Below are 13,865 nucleotides of genomic sequence, written 5' to 3'. Positions count from 1 at the left end.
ACATGGCCACAGCTCGCATGCAGTCGGCGACGCCAACGCCACTGCCTGAGCTGCCTCCTCCCAGTGAGCTCAGATTCTTGACTGCCGGCACATGACCATGAATGGCATCTTATCTCGACGTTCTGCCAGCGCTGTCAGCGGTTGCACTTAAGTGGGACGACATTATAATTATTTATTAGTAGATCAACTAGTGAGAAATTTCAAGAATCTTGATTAAATAATCGAATCCCTGTCCTGATACCCTGTGCCACTAGTACCATAGGCATTATACACTTTTATTCATTTGTAGAAAATTTAATATGTACTAATAATATTTTACACTTTAAAAAATTGGAGCATAGCTGACTTATAACTCAGCTAATATCTTCGACAATTACCTATGCAAATTAATGATTCATTTGAGCAAACCCTAGGAATTGATTATTGCACTAAATATATTACAGGGTAACTATTGAGTCGTACTGCCTTCGGGGAGTAGCCCTAGCATAACAAGAATTCATTCATTCAACTATTGATCACAGAAAAGTTTACTGCGTATTTGATTGAACGGGTGCTGCGAACTGAATTGTGCATATTAACGCGATCGTTGTGTGATGTGTAATTGCTGTTCGTTATTATATTATAATAGTGCATTTTGTTATAATTAACTGGGATCGAACTTGATTTATGCGGTTGCATGGCTGCTGTAGAAGTAGAAGCCGATACCATTTATAGACAATGTCACCGTTTGTAGCCCAGTTCCAATTAATCAACCAAACAGTTGAAAGATCATATATAAACAATGTTAGGGCATTGCCAATGGAGTCAGTTCCAGCTCAGCCTCAGCGGAGATCGGACTCAAAAGGGACAATAAATTTCCAATTGAATTGCTCAACAATATGCGAACAACAGCGGTAAGCAATTAAATGAATTCAATTAATGCCTGTTTCGCAGATTGAACATCATTTACACCTGCAGCTGCTGCTGGCGCTCGTGGGCGTATTGGCCGCCCACCATATTGATGGGGGCATGGCGCATGTAGTGCCATTAACACTGCCAGTGGCAGGCACTTATTTGGTGGCACAGCCTTCGCCTGTTTTGCTGCTGGTGCAGCCGCCAGAGGATGATGGCAGCTATAAGCCGCCAAATGGCGCCGATGATGGACTGTGGAAGCCGCAGCCCGGCCTGGAGGGCGAATATGTGGAGACCTCCACGGGCAGTGGCAATGCGATTGAAGAGGCTTCCTCTGGGGCTGCTAATGCTGCTGATGAAGCTGGTTCAAGTGAGGCAGATGCTGCTGCGGCTGCTACGGCCGGTGCAGCAGCTGGTGACGAAGGTGGTGCTGGTGGTGGCGGTGGTGGCGGCGCAGGACAGGCAGGACAAGCTGGTGGCATTTTAGGCGGTGCTGGAGGCAGTGGCGGTTCTGGTGGCGCTGGCAGCGCCGGTGGTGGCGGCGCTGGAGGTGGCGGCGGTGGCGGTGGTACATTGACATCCGGCGAGAGCGGCCAAAATGGAGAGCCTGGTGGACCCAGTCCAGCTGGTGCACAGCCGGATGGCGAAGATGGTGCGGATGGAGCAGATGGACCAGACGGACCAGACGGCTCCAAAGGCGGCAAAGGTGGCAAAGGCGGTAAGGGAGCACGTAATGGTGCCGGAGGCGGCGGAGGTGGCGGTGGCGCTGCACCTCAACCAGCACCGGCTGCTGTTCTACTTCCGGCCCCCGTCTGGCAACAGCAGGAACTCAATTTGATGTAAGTAGGATAGACCAGAATTTATTACAAAAATTGTTCACATCCTGTATCCTTGCAGCGCCGTGGCCTAACCAACATTCCCGTGTCTTCAGCAACAAGTATAACGTAGTCGTTTAAGTCTCTGTTAGTCATAGGACTAGTCAATTGTGCCAGAATCAAGCAAACGAATATTAAAATTCGAGAATACCCAAAACGCAACCACTGCTGTTGTTTGCATATGCACCATGGTGGTAAACTCTTGCCCACTATGAAATGGGCGGTCCTTTTAGTGCTTGCAATAAATCTGCGCACTTTGCAAACTCTCTTGCAGCAGCTGGACAAAGTTTGTAGCCTAACAGCATCTGTTTGACATCTAAAATAACAATGCGCATTAAAATTCATATTTACTTTGGCCTTGTCTCTCTCTCTCTCTCTCTCTCTCTCTCTCTCTCTCTGTGTCCCTCTCAGTGGCTCTCTCCCACTGACATTCTATTTCAATCCCACATTGTTTCTCTGACACCAACCAATTTATGGGTAATTCTAAACTCTTCTCAAATGGCCATAAATAAGCTTATCCTACACGTGTGCCCACAACTATGTTAAAGTTCAGGCATTCATTGCGTCTGCTCTTGGCTTTATTTACTATGCATCAATGTGTGTCATAGCATTGAGCTTTTGACAGCAGCTTTCAACAGTATGGTAAATTTGTCGCCAGCCTAAAAGCAGGCTACACAAATTTGCACATCATCTACCCCTCAAAAAAGAGAGACAGAGAGAGAGATAGAGAGAGACAGTGGCCGTTACGATATTTAGTTTAATTTAATAAAATGTCAACCGCAAATTGACAATTTTAGATATTTTTCATATTGATTGCCATGCAGCAGTCAACTGCTGCTGCTGCTGCTGCTGCTACTGCTGCTGCTGCTGCTGCATATGCAACAAATTGCAAGTTTATTGCAACGCACGTTCAACTCAAAATGAAGTGAATACAGGAGCCAAACCCAATTTTATGCTGTTGTTGTTGCTGCTCCTGCATCGAACATATTTCCACACCAGAATTTGGCAGAGGAGTGAAAAGGAAGCCCGTAGAAACCGTCTGCCACGCAGCAATCAGCAATCCGAAATCGCATTTCACATTTTCCGCTGCTTACTTTGTTGTGCAAATGCGCGAAACGATTCCAGTATTTGCAGCAGCAAATTTTGTTGCATTATCTCTACGTATTGTTTCAATTTGTTGCTGCTGCTGCCAGTTATTCGGCGGCAATGTATCTCTGTTATTTTCGTGTTTGCTCTTTTGTTTCAGATAATTACGCAACAGTGCAAATTTTTGAGAGGTTGATTGTGCAGGATATCCAATGCAACGCAATTCAACTGGTTAAGCATCATGTATCAGTACATAAATTTAAAGCAATTATTTAAATACATCAATTATTAAATTAAAGACATAGCTGATTTTATCTTTTCACTCCTTGGCTTACTCATTTTAACTTAATAATCTGAGTTTATGATGAAACAGTTATGACAGAGTTAATGAAAATGTTTGAGTTAACTCTTAGCTTAGCATCCTAATTAGCAATATTTATGAGGTTAGATTTGCATTTTTTCCATATGCTGAATATATTTGCATAAAAACCGTATACCCTAATTAAGCATTTAGTATATACAGGAACATATGCTGGGGTCTGACCGCTTCGCGGACTTGTTTTACGCTGCTGAAAACAAAAAGAGAAAACAAATAAATGGAATTTAATTAAAGCCAACAGATCTAGGGGCTATCAGCTCTGTAGTAGAGAGGCTAAGGAGATTTTTAATTAATTTGCGTTAGCTGCAAAATCCAGCAACTTTCAGTCGGAGCTTGGACTGTAATTACAATAGTTTGGATTTTATTTCAACACTTTAGTTTATTTACAAATATTCAAATTGAATCAATTAGGCCATAAATTAAGGCCCCAACCATAAATTAAATTGAAGTAAATACTGAAAACCGCTTCAACAAAAATATGCAAAACGCTGCATGAAAACGCCTACCACAAAATAAAATGCGAAAATGTAGTGTATATCAATTTGGCGCAGATAGGAGAGAACCAACTGTCGAAAATGGCTTAGTAATTGTGTTATTTTATACAAATTGTTGGCTGGCATTTGTTTGCTTAACGGTTCTCGTTGCTGCTGTTGTTGTTGTTGTAATTGTTGTTGCTGGTGCTACCAAATTGGTCGCTGGGCTGGAAGTGACCCTCCAATTAAACGAGGCTCTCGCCCAACTGGTTGCCAAATTGGCGGTGCATGCAAATGAGCCGCAAAGCGCCGACAACAGAGTTCTTCAAATACTATGAAATATGAAAATTCAAAAAATTCCGAAAATATAACAAAATGAAAGAAAAACAATGAGGTAAATCGTGGCAAGAAGCAAGCAGCTACCTCGCTGCCACTTGCCACTTGTGCAAATCAACGCCGAAAATTGCAATAATAAAGTTGGCAAAAATGATTTGCGCCAACAGCAATAGCAGCAGCAGCAACAACAACAACAACAACAACAGCAACAACAAAAGGCACCAACATCAACAATGTAGCACATTCACTTTTGACGTGGGGTTGGCCACGCCTCACACTTGTGGCAAGCTGCACAAACGTTGCGGTCATGCTACCGTTGCAACGCCTGCAACAACAGCAACAGCTGTGGCTGCCCCACTATCTGGGCTGACCATTTAAGCGGCTGCTCGCAATTTAAATAATTTCAATTGCGCTTTATTGTTTTTGCTCGAGCATAATCAAATTAGATTTCATCGAGCCAAAGACGTGATCCTTAACTACACCTGTCTCTGGCGAAGGTCACTCGAGTGAGCTCAAATACAGATTTGTTGCCAAATGCACCTCTAATTAAATAGCTCAATTTCATTGCCTTTGCGACCCACCCAGCCTAAGCCCGTTAAATGGCCTTTTCAGCCGGCCAGGTTGGCATCGGGTTGCTTTTCGGGGCTCCGTGACCCTTCCGTTATTTATGCGAATCGAACAGTGTTGGTCACTTGTGCTCTGACCTTTGCGTGTGCGGCGTAGATTGTTAATTTTTAATTAGTCGTTAGCCACGTTGGGCATTCCCTCTAATTGACGTCGAGCCGCCAAGGTTATTGATTAGTGCAAAGGTTGCATTTCAATTTATGGCCCACCGACATGAGGTGTATAAATTGATTCCAGCCCGAGGCTAACGCCAAGCAGTCACACAAATTGAAAAGCACCCATGTTGTGTTAGTACATATTTGTTACTGAATTACCCGCAAATAGCCCGGAGCGAATCTACACAGCAGGAGCGATGTATGATGCAAAAATTCGCAGTCTGTAAACTGCAAGTTCGATTTTCCGCATTTGATTGATTGCTTGTCTCTTTCACTGAAATCCTTTGGATGCCATTCAATGGGGAACCAACACTTCCCCTCCACACCCCACACTCCACACACAGTTTTGCATTCCTGCTCAATGGCATATGCACATTTCACTCGAAGCACTGCAGCTACATACGTGTGCATTCATCTTCGAATGTTCACATATTTGCGATTCTAGCAAGTATCCTTAGCTGGGTATATACATACCTACATATACCTACACATATACGACAAGCCGGGCACAAGGCTTGCACTGTTGAACATTCTAATGGAATTTCAATGGAATGCGTACTAATGCTATAAAATGCGAAATGCAATTCAGATAGATAAATACTAGCCCCGTCGAGGAAGAGGATAAGAAAAAATACCGTGAAATTCACATTTCGCAGTTCTTGGAACGAAACAGAAACTAAAAGAGTTCCACAGCTCTCTAATTGAATGAGTTGCATTTTATACAATTTATTTTGATTGTTTCCCCAGAAGTTTGTATTCAAATTCGCCAAATCACAAGGACCGATAAAAGTAAATATGAGTTATATGAAAATCATATTTTCGAAAATGCGAGCCATTTTACAATAAATTGTTGCATTTGAAAAAATAGCTGGAAATAGTATTAATTACAAGTTTAGCTGTTTCCAATTAAAACGATTCTGCGTTCAAATACATTTTTGCAGTTTATTTGTCTGTTTGCAGTTTCATATAATATATAGATACATAACTCGTACAAGATTCATTGAAAGTTACAACAATTATTTACAACATTCTGGTTCAGAGTTGCTCAAAGCAAAGTTAAATCGAGGAGTTATAGACAAAGGAAATCAGAAGAGTTTGAGCATCAAGCTGATGTCGGTCGAAGACAGAAAGAGTTATACAGTATAAGAACAGTATAAGTATGAGTATAAGAGCTGAAAATAATCATTGAGAGTTCAAGAGTTGAAAAGGACGAGGAGTACTACTCGAAGCGATCCGGTGAGTTGGCGGGCAAGTGAGACAGCAGCTCAGATCTCCCGTGTGTAGTCCTTTTCCGATCGAGTGCGTGTGTGTATGACAGGGATGTAGATATGTAGTTGCAGATAGTTAGACAGGTGGCGTGAAAAAGACAGCTGCCTTCGGTAGTCGTTAGAGAGTCGGGCAGATAATATAGAAGAGCTCGTCGTTATCGTTGTGGTTAATGGCAGACTCTGGCAGATCCTCGACTTAGTAGTGGTTGTACTGCTCACGGTACTGGCCATCATCCTCGTGCGCAGAGCCACCGTAGTAGCCACCGTGGGAGGCAGCACCGTGACTGGCCGCTGCCAAGGCGCTCAGATGCGCGGCACGGGCATGCTGCACCTCGGCGGGCTCAACGGGCACACCATTGTGGATGACCGGGATGTGGATGGGACCCTTATGCGCATAGCCGGAGGAGTAGCTCTGGGCGTGACTATCGTGGCTGGCATCCCAGCGACCGTCATAGCGACCATCGTCCCAGGAGCTGTGAGAGCTGCTGGCCGCGGAGGCCTGGGAGAGAGCGGCAAAGTGGGCGGCCTTGGCGTGCTGCACTTCGGGTGTATCGACGGGCACTCCGTTGTGGATCACAGGCACATGGTAGCCACCGTGGGCAATGGGAGCGATGGCATGACCGGAACGAGCGGCAGCGTGGGCAGCGAAGTGGGCGGCCTTGGCGTGTTGAACCTCGGGAGTCTCGACGGGAGTACCATGGGCGTGAGCCACCTGACCCAGAGCCTTGGCATGGGCAGCATAGTGTTCAGCCTTAGCGGCCTGCACGTCGGGTGTATCGATTGGCACGCCACCATGGGTGAGGGGCACGTGAGCAGGAGCAGCACCATAGGCCCAGCCACCGCCATAGATCGAACGCTTGTACAGATGATGGCCAGCATTGTGCGCGGCAGCGGCATGAGCAGCAGCATGGGCAGCCTTGGCGTGCTGAACTTCCGGTGTGTCAACGGGGACGCCGCCATGGGTCAGCACCGGGATGTGGATGCCATGCGGATGCTGAGCGTATGGCACGTAAGCGGAATGGGCAGCGGCATAGACGGGAGCTACATGGGGCACAGCTGGCGCTTGCGGCAGATTGGTGCCAACAGCATTGAAGCCATGATGTGGATCCGCAGTGTACGATACAGACTGCAAATGGCCATGTCCATCGACATAGGAATAGGAGCCGCGCGTGGTGCCGTCATGAGCGCGAGTCTCGTGCTTCTGTGAGTTTGAATCTGCGTAGCCGTATGAATAGGTATGGCTATGAGGGTCCAGATGCTGGTACTGTGTGGAGACAGCACCATGCCAGGAGGCGGACGCTGTCGAGATGAGCAGCACGGCGGCAATCAACTGCACATGACAGAAATAAAGAGAGCAAGGGAAAGAGTATAATTAAGAGTTAGCCGTGCTTATGCCATAGCTTATGCAGATACCTAACAGCTCACGCCACCCGAGCGGCGCAATAATTGTGCTTGTCAGTCAGTCGGTCGGTCTTTAAAACAATTTCTCTGGCGATTGCCTTTCGCCTGGCCAATCTGGCAATCTGGCCGACCGCCTCTCTGTCTGCTCGGCCCATCCACACAGCCTTCTCTTATATATCTCTGGCTTACTATTAAGCTCCATCAAGCGAAACGTTTGATTTGATTTCGCTTCGAGATATTACTTGGCTAGCCAAGTGCCCAAGCAGCCAAGTATTACCGCATACGAGACCGCTTTTATGTGGAGCAGCTGTGGAGCTACTAGCTGCGCGAGGTGCGGTGGCTAACCGACATGCAACATGTCAACGGCTTATCAGTTAAAATTTGTAGTGCTTGATGGCAACGGTCTCTGATTTCTGGGTGGTTTCTGTGTCACTGGACATGCAGCTGGAGTGTTGTGTAAGCTCCATAGCTTACAGCAGGATTGCTTAAAAAATCACTATAACAAAGGTCGCAGATATTGCAAATATTGTTAAAAGTAAATTATACAGATAAATAAATTAATATCATATATTATTTGAAATGCTTTAAAAGAAATCGTTTTCCAAATTAAATTTGCAAGAAAACAGTGACTTATCCATGGAATAAGCATGGAACTGCTTGAAAAATAACTATAATAAATGTCGTTAATATCTTAACTGTTTTTAAAATGATTAGAAGAAACCGTTTTTCAGATTGAATTTCAAGCAAAATATTGTTTTATCCAATTAAATAGCTTGGAACTGCTTAGAAACTAATTATAACAGAGGTAGTTAATATCTTAACTGGAATAAATATTAAATATTAAAAAAAAACGCTTGAAACACTTTAGAGGAAACGGGATTTCAGATTCTGTTTCAACGAAAACATTTATGCAATGAGGAAGCCATGAAATTGCGATACTGCTGGATACTGCTTCTATGTCTATATCTATCTTATAAATTAAGTCATTTACTTCTGCAATTGATCCATTCATAACTTACAATATTTTATAAGGCATTTCAAAACTTGGTTTGATTATTTATCGTGTCTAGCACTTAACTTGTCGGTAATTATCCTTTTTAGCATATTTTGTAAAATATGAGTTTGTTTACTTACAAATGGCTTCATTTTTGTTTACAAAGCGTAAATCACAAGTTGAGTTGGGTTAAAAAGAAACGGTGGTTAGCCGTTCACAGGAGTAGGGTTAGCTGGGAAGTAACAGAAAACTGACTACACACACACGACACGGCACAGTCACTGGTCGCTGGTCGCTGGACGCTGGTTGAACCTCCTAGAATCTCGACTAGGACTGTTAACGAACTGTGCTGACTGTTGGCTGACGGCTCTAATATATACCACCAGAGACGGCGTCGGCTGAGAAGCCGGCGACTGCGCAAAGACAAAGACAAAGACAAAGGCAAAAGTAATAACCAGAGCAATTCGAACACACACACACATTGCCACAATAACAGTAAATACAATAAGAGCAATAGCAGAACAATGTGGCACAAAAGTAATCGAATTACAACGTTAATCGCGGCTCAAAGCGGGTTTTAGCCAAAAGCCGAAGTGGAAGCCGAAGCCGAAACCGAAGCGGCAGTCGCAACCGCTGCAGAATCGAGCCATGAATGTTGTCCATGCATGCTGCCAGCGGGTTTATAGCTAGAAATGGCTATAAAAATATATACTATATAGTACGCATATGCACATACGGCTGTAGCTAAGGCTGCTGCATTTTGCGTTGCGTTTGTCACTGCAAATGCTGCCCTGACCTTGCTTTCGATCGGCTCAAACGTTATGGCCACGTCGGAAAAGAATTTTAATTGCTAACTTGGCGGGTTTTTTACGACTTTTTTTTTGTTTTTGGCTGTTTTGTGAACGCGTTGGTGAATGCGAATGTGTGGGCATTTGAACTTCCGTGGATTGAACAATTAGTACTCATTATTCGGCATATACACTTTATGTTCGATCTTATCGGCGCGTGCCTTTCCAAAAAGAGAAAAAATGCCCAAAGACCACGCCCGCAAGCGCTCACATCAGCCGGTAACAAGGGGCCCATGCCTAAGCATGGGCAGCAAATTAAAAAATTCTTATGAATTTGCTATGCTAGTGCGGCGCTTAGGGAGTTGCAGTTGCCATGGCTTGCAACATGCCACGGGCCACAACCAAAATTCGACGAACAAAAAATATTTTTGAAAAGTTGAAAAAAAAAAAACAAAAACACAAATTGTAAGCCAATTTCTGGGCGTTTTGCCTCTTTAATCATTGAACTGCATCGAAAACGGGCTGAAACGAAAAGTTTGCAAATTAAAAACAAAAGCATAGCGTACAAAACAAAAGACATAAAATAGAGTATTGCTGTTGTTGCCACATGTTGCAGCATTTCTTTGGAGTTCAATCTTGATGTTGCATTTGCCACACTTTGCAGCTGTTGTTGTTGTTGATATGCTGTTGATTTGTTGTTATTCTTTTATTGTTGTACCTGGCTAGCTTACAGCACAGAAGAAACACATTTAATAACGAATGCGCATTGAGAGTTCGATTATTTGCATTCGATTGGCGCCAGCCATTGCTGCAGCGTGTGTGTTGCATGTGGCACACAAAGCCGCAACTTAATTTAGCATGTCTGAACTGCAACGTCAGCGCCAGCTTCATTTAAATAAACCAAATGCAACTTGCTCTCTTGAACTCCCCCTACAGAACCTACGACTGCATGTGTGTGTGTGTGTATGTGAGTCTGTGCTGCTTGGGGGCGTGGCGGGTGTGTTTTGACATTTTTGTGGCATGCGCAACATTATAAATTATATTCCCGTTGTCACCTTCGTTTTCATTTTCATTTTGTATAAGTTTGTTTTTTTTTTTTTTTTTTTTTTTTTTTGCAAATTTATTTTGTTGTTGTCTTTGCCGACATGTGGGCTGAGCTACTCAAGTGCAATCTACAGATTTGAGCATGCCCACCTCTCCTGCAATTTGTGAGCTATAATTATCATTTTATATGGGTGCGCTACATGCAAAACGCCGGGGCATATGATACACACAGGCATGAATAAAATGTTGCATAAAAGTGCTAATCAACTAATTATATGAAATTCTTGTATTTAAAATGACACTTTGCAGAGCATTACAAACTATAATTAGTTTGATTAATGCGCTTGGGAAATATGCAACTGGGTAAATCAAGTGGAAAACGCAGGGAAATAAATACCTGATTTACGATGCATGCTTCGCATTCACTGGCAATAATTAGATATTTGTATTTATAATTCTATAAATCATTTCATAAATACCTCATTTTTATAGCAAAAATTTCGTTTTTCATTTATTAATATATTGAAGTTATACATATAGAAATATATATTTATATACGTTTCTAAAATGATCTATTGAATTGCATTTATGCTTTATTTTTTCTGGCATTTCATAGTAATGTAATATTACACCTCATATAAGGTTTAGAAACCATATCAAGTATACGCCTATTTCACTTGAATTTAATAGTTTTAGCACTTAAGCTGAACTCTAATCTATAATTAAATATACAAGCTTAGCACCTTCTATGCCCTACCATTACTCGGTAACTCAAGACAATCGCATACAGCGCGAAATCAGCTGGCCTACAACAACAATCATAAGACGTATGTGGGCGTACGGTGACTGTTCTTATTTATCAGCATATATGCAAATGCTGGCATTCAACATGGGGAATGGGGAGTACAAGACAGAAAATGCGGCAGTAAATTGCCAGCCAAATGCCTGGCCAATTGTCAGCGTCTCTTTAATTATTCTTGTCCAGATTTGTAGCTATCAGAAGTAATTGTTTATTTCGGATATATGTATGTATATTTTTCAGACAGTCAGGTGTTATGTGCAGTCAGTTTATCGTGTTGCTCGATTATCCATATTCATAAGCAAAATCATGTTTAATTAATTGCACTAGCTGTAAACAACATAATTATGGCGAATTCTACCACATTGTGAGTGCAACTTTGACATGACCAGTTGGCCAGCTGCTTAGCTTGGCCAATTACTGATCTGCTGGGCCATTAGGCAAATGAATGCGAGAACAGCAACACTTGGCTCGCTCCAATTAAAAGCAATTAATATTCATATACAGCCAGCGAAGACAATAAAATGGTGCACCACACTACAAAGCTGGCAGACCACGTGGCAACAGCCAACGCAGCTCTAAGCCAATTCAGTGTGGCCGGGGAAATCAGAGTAGACCACTCAGGAACCGTCACGCATCACTGAGCTGCAGCTGGCATTGAAATTCTTGCACTCGTCCAAGTTTTGGTTGATTATTTGGAAGTCATTAATGCAACTGCTGCTCCGCTTTGCTCGCCGAGGTGCACTGAAGCACAGCCGACACTCCATGGCGAACTCTCGGTCAGACGGACGCAATTGACTCGCACCGTGGGGTGTGATTTCGCACTCGGGCTATGTGTGTATGGGTGTATCAATTATTTGATTACCTTCATATGTCTAGTGCTATTTGTTCTTACTCAAGCTCTTGCTTCAAACATTTGCTGTTAATTATCTTTAGCTAATTGCTGAATATAAAATGACTCTTATATTGGCTAGAGACTATGAGACACATGGGCACCCTGTATTTTGGTTAACAAATAAATAATTTATATAAACTCTCTAAAAATTAATTTAAACTTTATTATCTTAAAGTTGCTTTAATGCTAAAATACAATACTAAAAGAATTTTAAATTAGTATATAATCAGAAACTTTAGAAGATTGTATTATTTTTTATTTATTTATAAAGCTATTTATTTTATAGCTAATTAAAAATAATTTCTTTCTGTACAAATGTAAATTCGTCTTTTGAAAATCTGCTACAATAAATTGCTTCAAATAGCCAGTGGAAACACCCTGTAGTTATCTTAAGAATTAATTCAATGTGCTAAGCGTGCAAAGTTTAAATAAATCATTAAAATTTATGAATTTAATTGCCTTCAATTATTGCCACAGATAAAAAGCGTTGCTAACTACGATCGCAACTTGAACTGCCACCCATAAACAAGCACTTGCAGTCGCTGCACTGCACTTGTATGCAGTTTCCATTTGGATTTGGATTTGATTTGATTTGATTCAGCTGTACGCGCTGAGTAGCAGATAATTCAATTCAATCAACGGTGGCCGCCCTAACATGAAATTACGAAAATTATGGACGCGGTCGGCACAAAAAGTTGACTAACTTATCATTAAGGCGTTGCTAGACGAGAGGGGAGGGGCCGCGGCACTTCACTGGAGGAGGAATACTGCTTCGACTTGGTATGTGGTTATGGCAATTGTCACAGCACGGGACGGGTCGCTGCCAGTTAATTGACTGCTGCGCCAAGGGTCAACCAACTGTCGCGACTCCGGGTGCACAGAAATCAAATTACGAATATAGTTCAAAAATGATTGATTGGGCAGTTGTGCGCGCGCATTAGATGGCAATTTGTCTAGGATGCGATTTGGGTGCAGTGGCCCGTCAGGCGCGTGGGTTGGCCTGCCACTAGTGATATTGATATTAATATTGCATTTTGTGGCCCAGTTCCAGACGGCCAACAAACTGAAGCAGCAGCCACAGCCACAGCCACAGCCGCAGCAACAGCAGCAGCAGCAGCTGGCATACAACTTGAGGCAATTTGACACGCTTCAAACCAGTCTTTGGGCTGGTTTGCTTGCAACACTTTGTGCCGCCTTAATATTTGGGGCCAGTTGGTTTACTACTGTGCGGCGATTCGCCACAGAAACTCTGCTGTAGCTGTGGATGACTTTCCCGTATGAAATAAATTGCCAAACGACCATGATCTGATAATGTGACTTAGGTTACGCACGTGCCACGCAACCAGGAATTTCTCGCGCTGGTGCCATGCTTAACCTTCAACGTATTTGACATGGAAATTCTTAGCGTGCGATAAGAATGGATTTCCATTTACCCAAAAAGTGACACATAAACCGCACAGCAGCAACTTGGATATCCACATGCAGCACGCTGTTATGCCCAGATTCATGTCCATAAAGTGCGCACAAGCGAATGAAATGACGGCCGGCCAACTGGTTGGAGAGCATTGCTGGGTGCCGCGCCTCGCCGTTTGGCCTCTGATATTAAAAACCAAAACAAAAAACGTTCCTAAAAAAAAAACCGAAGTCAGCCAGCATTCATAAAAAACGCCACAAAAAGTCAGAGTTGCGCTCTTCAGCAGCCAACTGACCACCCAACGATCCCGAATCCAAAACGAAATCAAACCCAACACGTTGCTACGCCGCGACTCGATGGGGCAGGCAGCTACGTGCGATGGCAACCGTTGCAAATGGAGTTGGCTGGCTGGACTGCTGTTCAAAGGTAAGCAAATAGCGTCG

General features: G+C 43.2%; 2 protein-coding genes across 2 annotated transcripts; one reads left to right on the top strand and one right to left on the bottom strand.

The window, feature by feature from the left end:
* Nucleotides 1–787: 787 nt before the first annotated feature.
* LOC6575067 (PE-PGRS family protein PE_PGRS26) lies at nucleotides 788–1,928 on the top strand. The gene is made up of 3 exons (XM_002001051.4): nucleotides 788–893; nucleotides 958–1,730; nucleotides 1,789–1,928. The coding sequence occupies exons 1-3, from the start codon at nucleotides 879–881 to the stop codon at nucleotides 1,799–1,801; spliced, it is 801 nt and encodes a 266-aa protein (XP_002001087.1). The 5' UTR covers nucleotides 788–878; the 3' UTR covers nucleotides 1,802–1,928.
* A 3,813-nt stretch (nucleotides 1,929–5,741) lies between these two features.
* Nucleotides 5,742–8,835, bottom strand: LOC6575066 (histidine-rich protein PFHRP-II). The gene is made up of 2 exons (XM_002001050.4): nucleotides 8,623–8,835; nucleotides 5,742–7,417 (listed from the first exon to the last, which is right to left on the bottom strand). Exons 1-2 carry the CDS (start codon nucleotides 8,632–8,634, stop codon nucleotides 6,284–6,286), a joined length of 1,146 nt encoding a protein of 381 aa, XP_002001086.1. The 5' UTR covers nucleotides 8,635–8,835; the 3' UTR covers nucleotides 5,742–6,283.
* Nucleotides 8,836–13,865: the final 5,030 nt, after the last annotated feature.

Source organism: Drosophila mojavensis, unplaced genomic scaffold (assembly GCF_018153725.1).
Source record: "Drosophila mojavensis isolate 15081-1352.22 unplaced genomic scaffold, ASM1815372v1 contig_231, whole genome shotgun sequence".
In the NCBI taxonomy this organism is placed as follows: Eukaryota; Metazoa; Arthropoda; class Insecta; order Diptera; family Drosophilidae; genus Drosophila; species Drosophila mojavensis.
The sequence above is the reverse complement of the archived record's forward strand: the minus strand, read 5'-3'. Positions and strand labels throughout refer to the sequence as shown.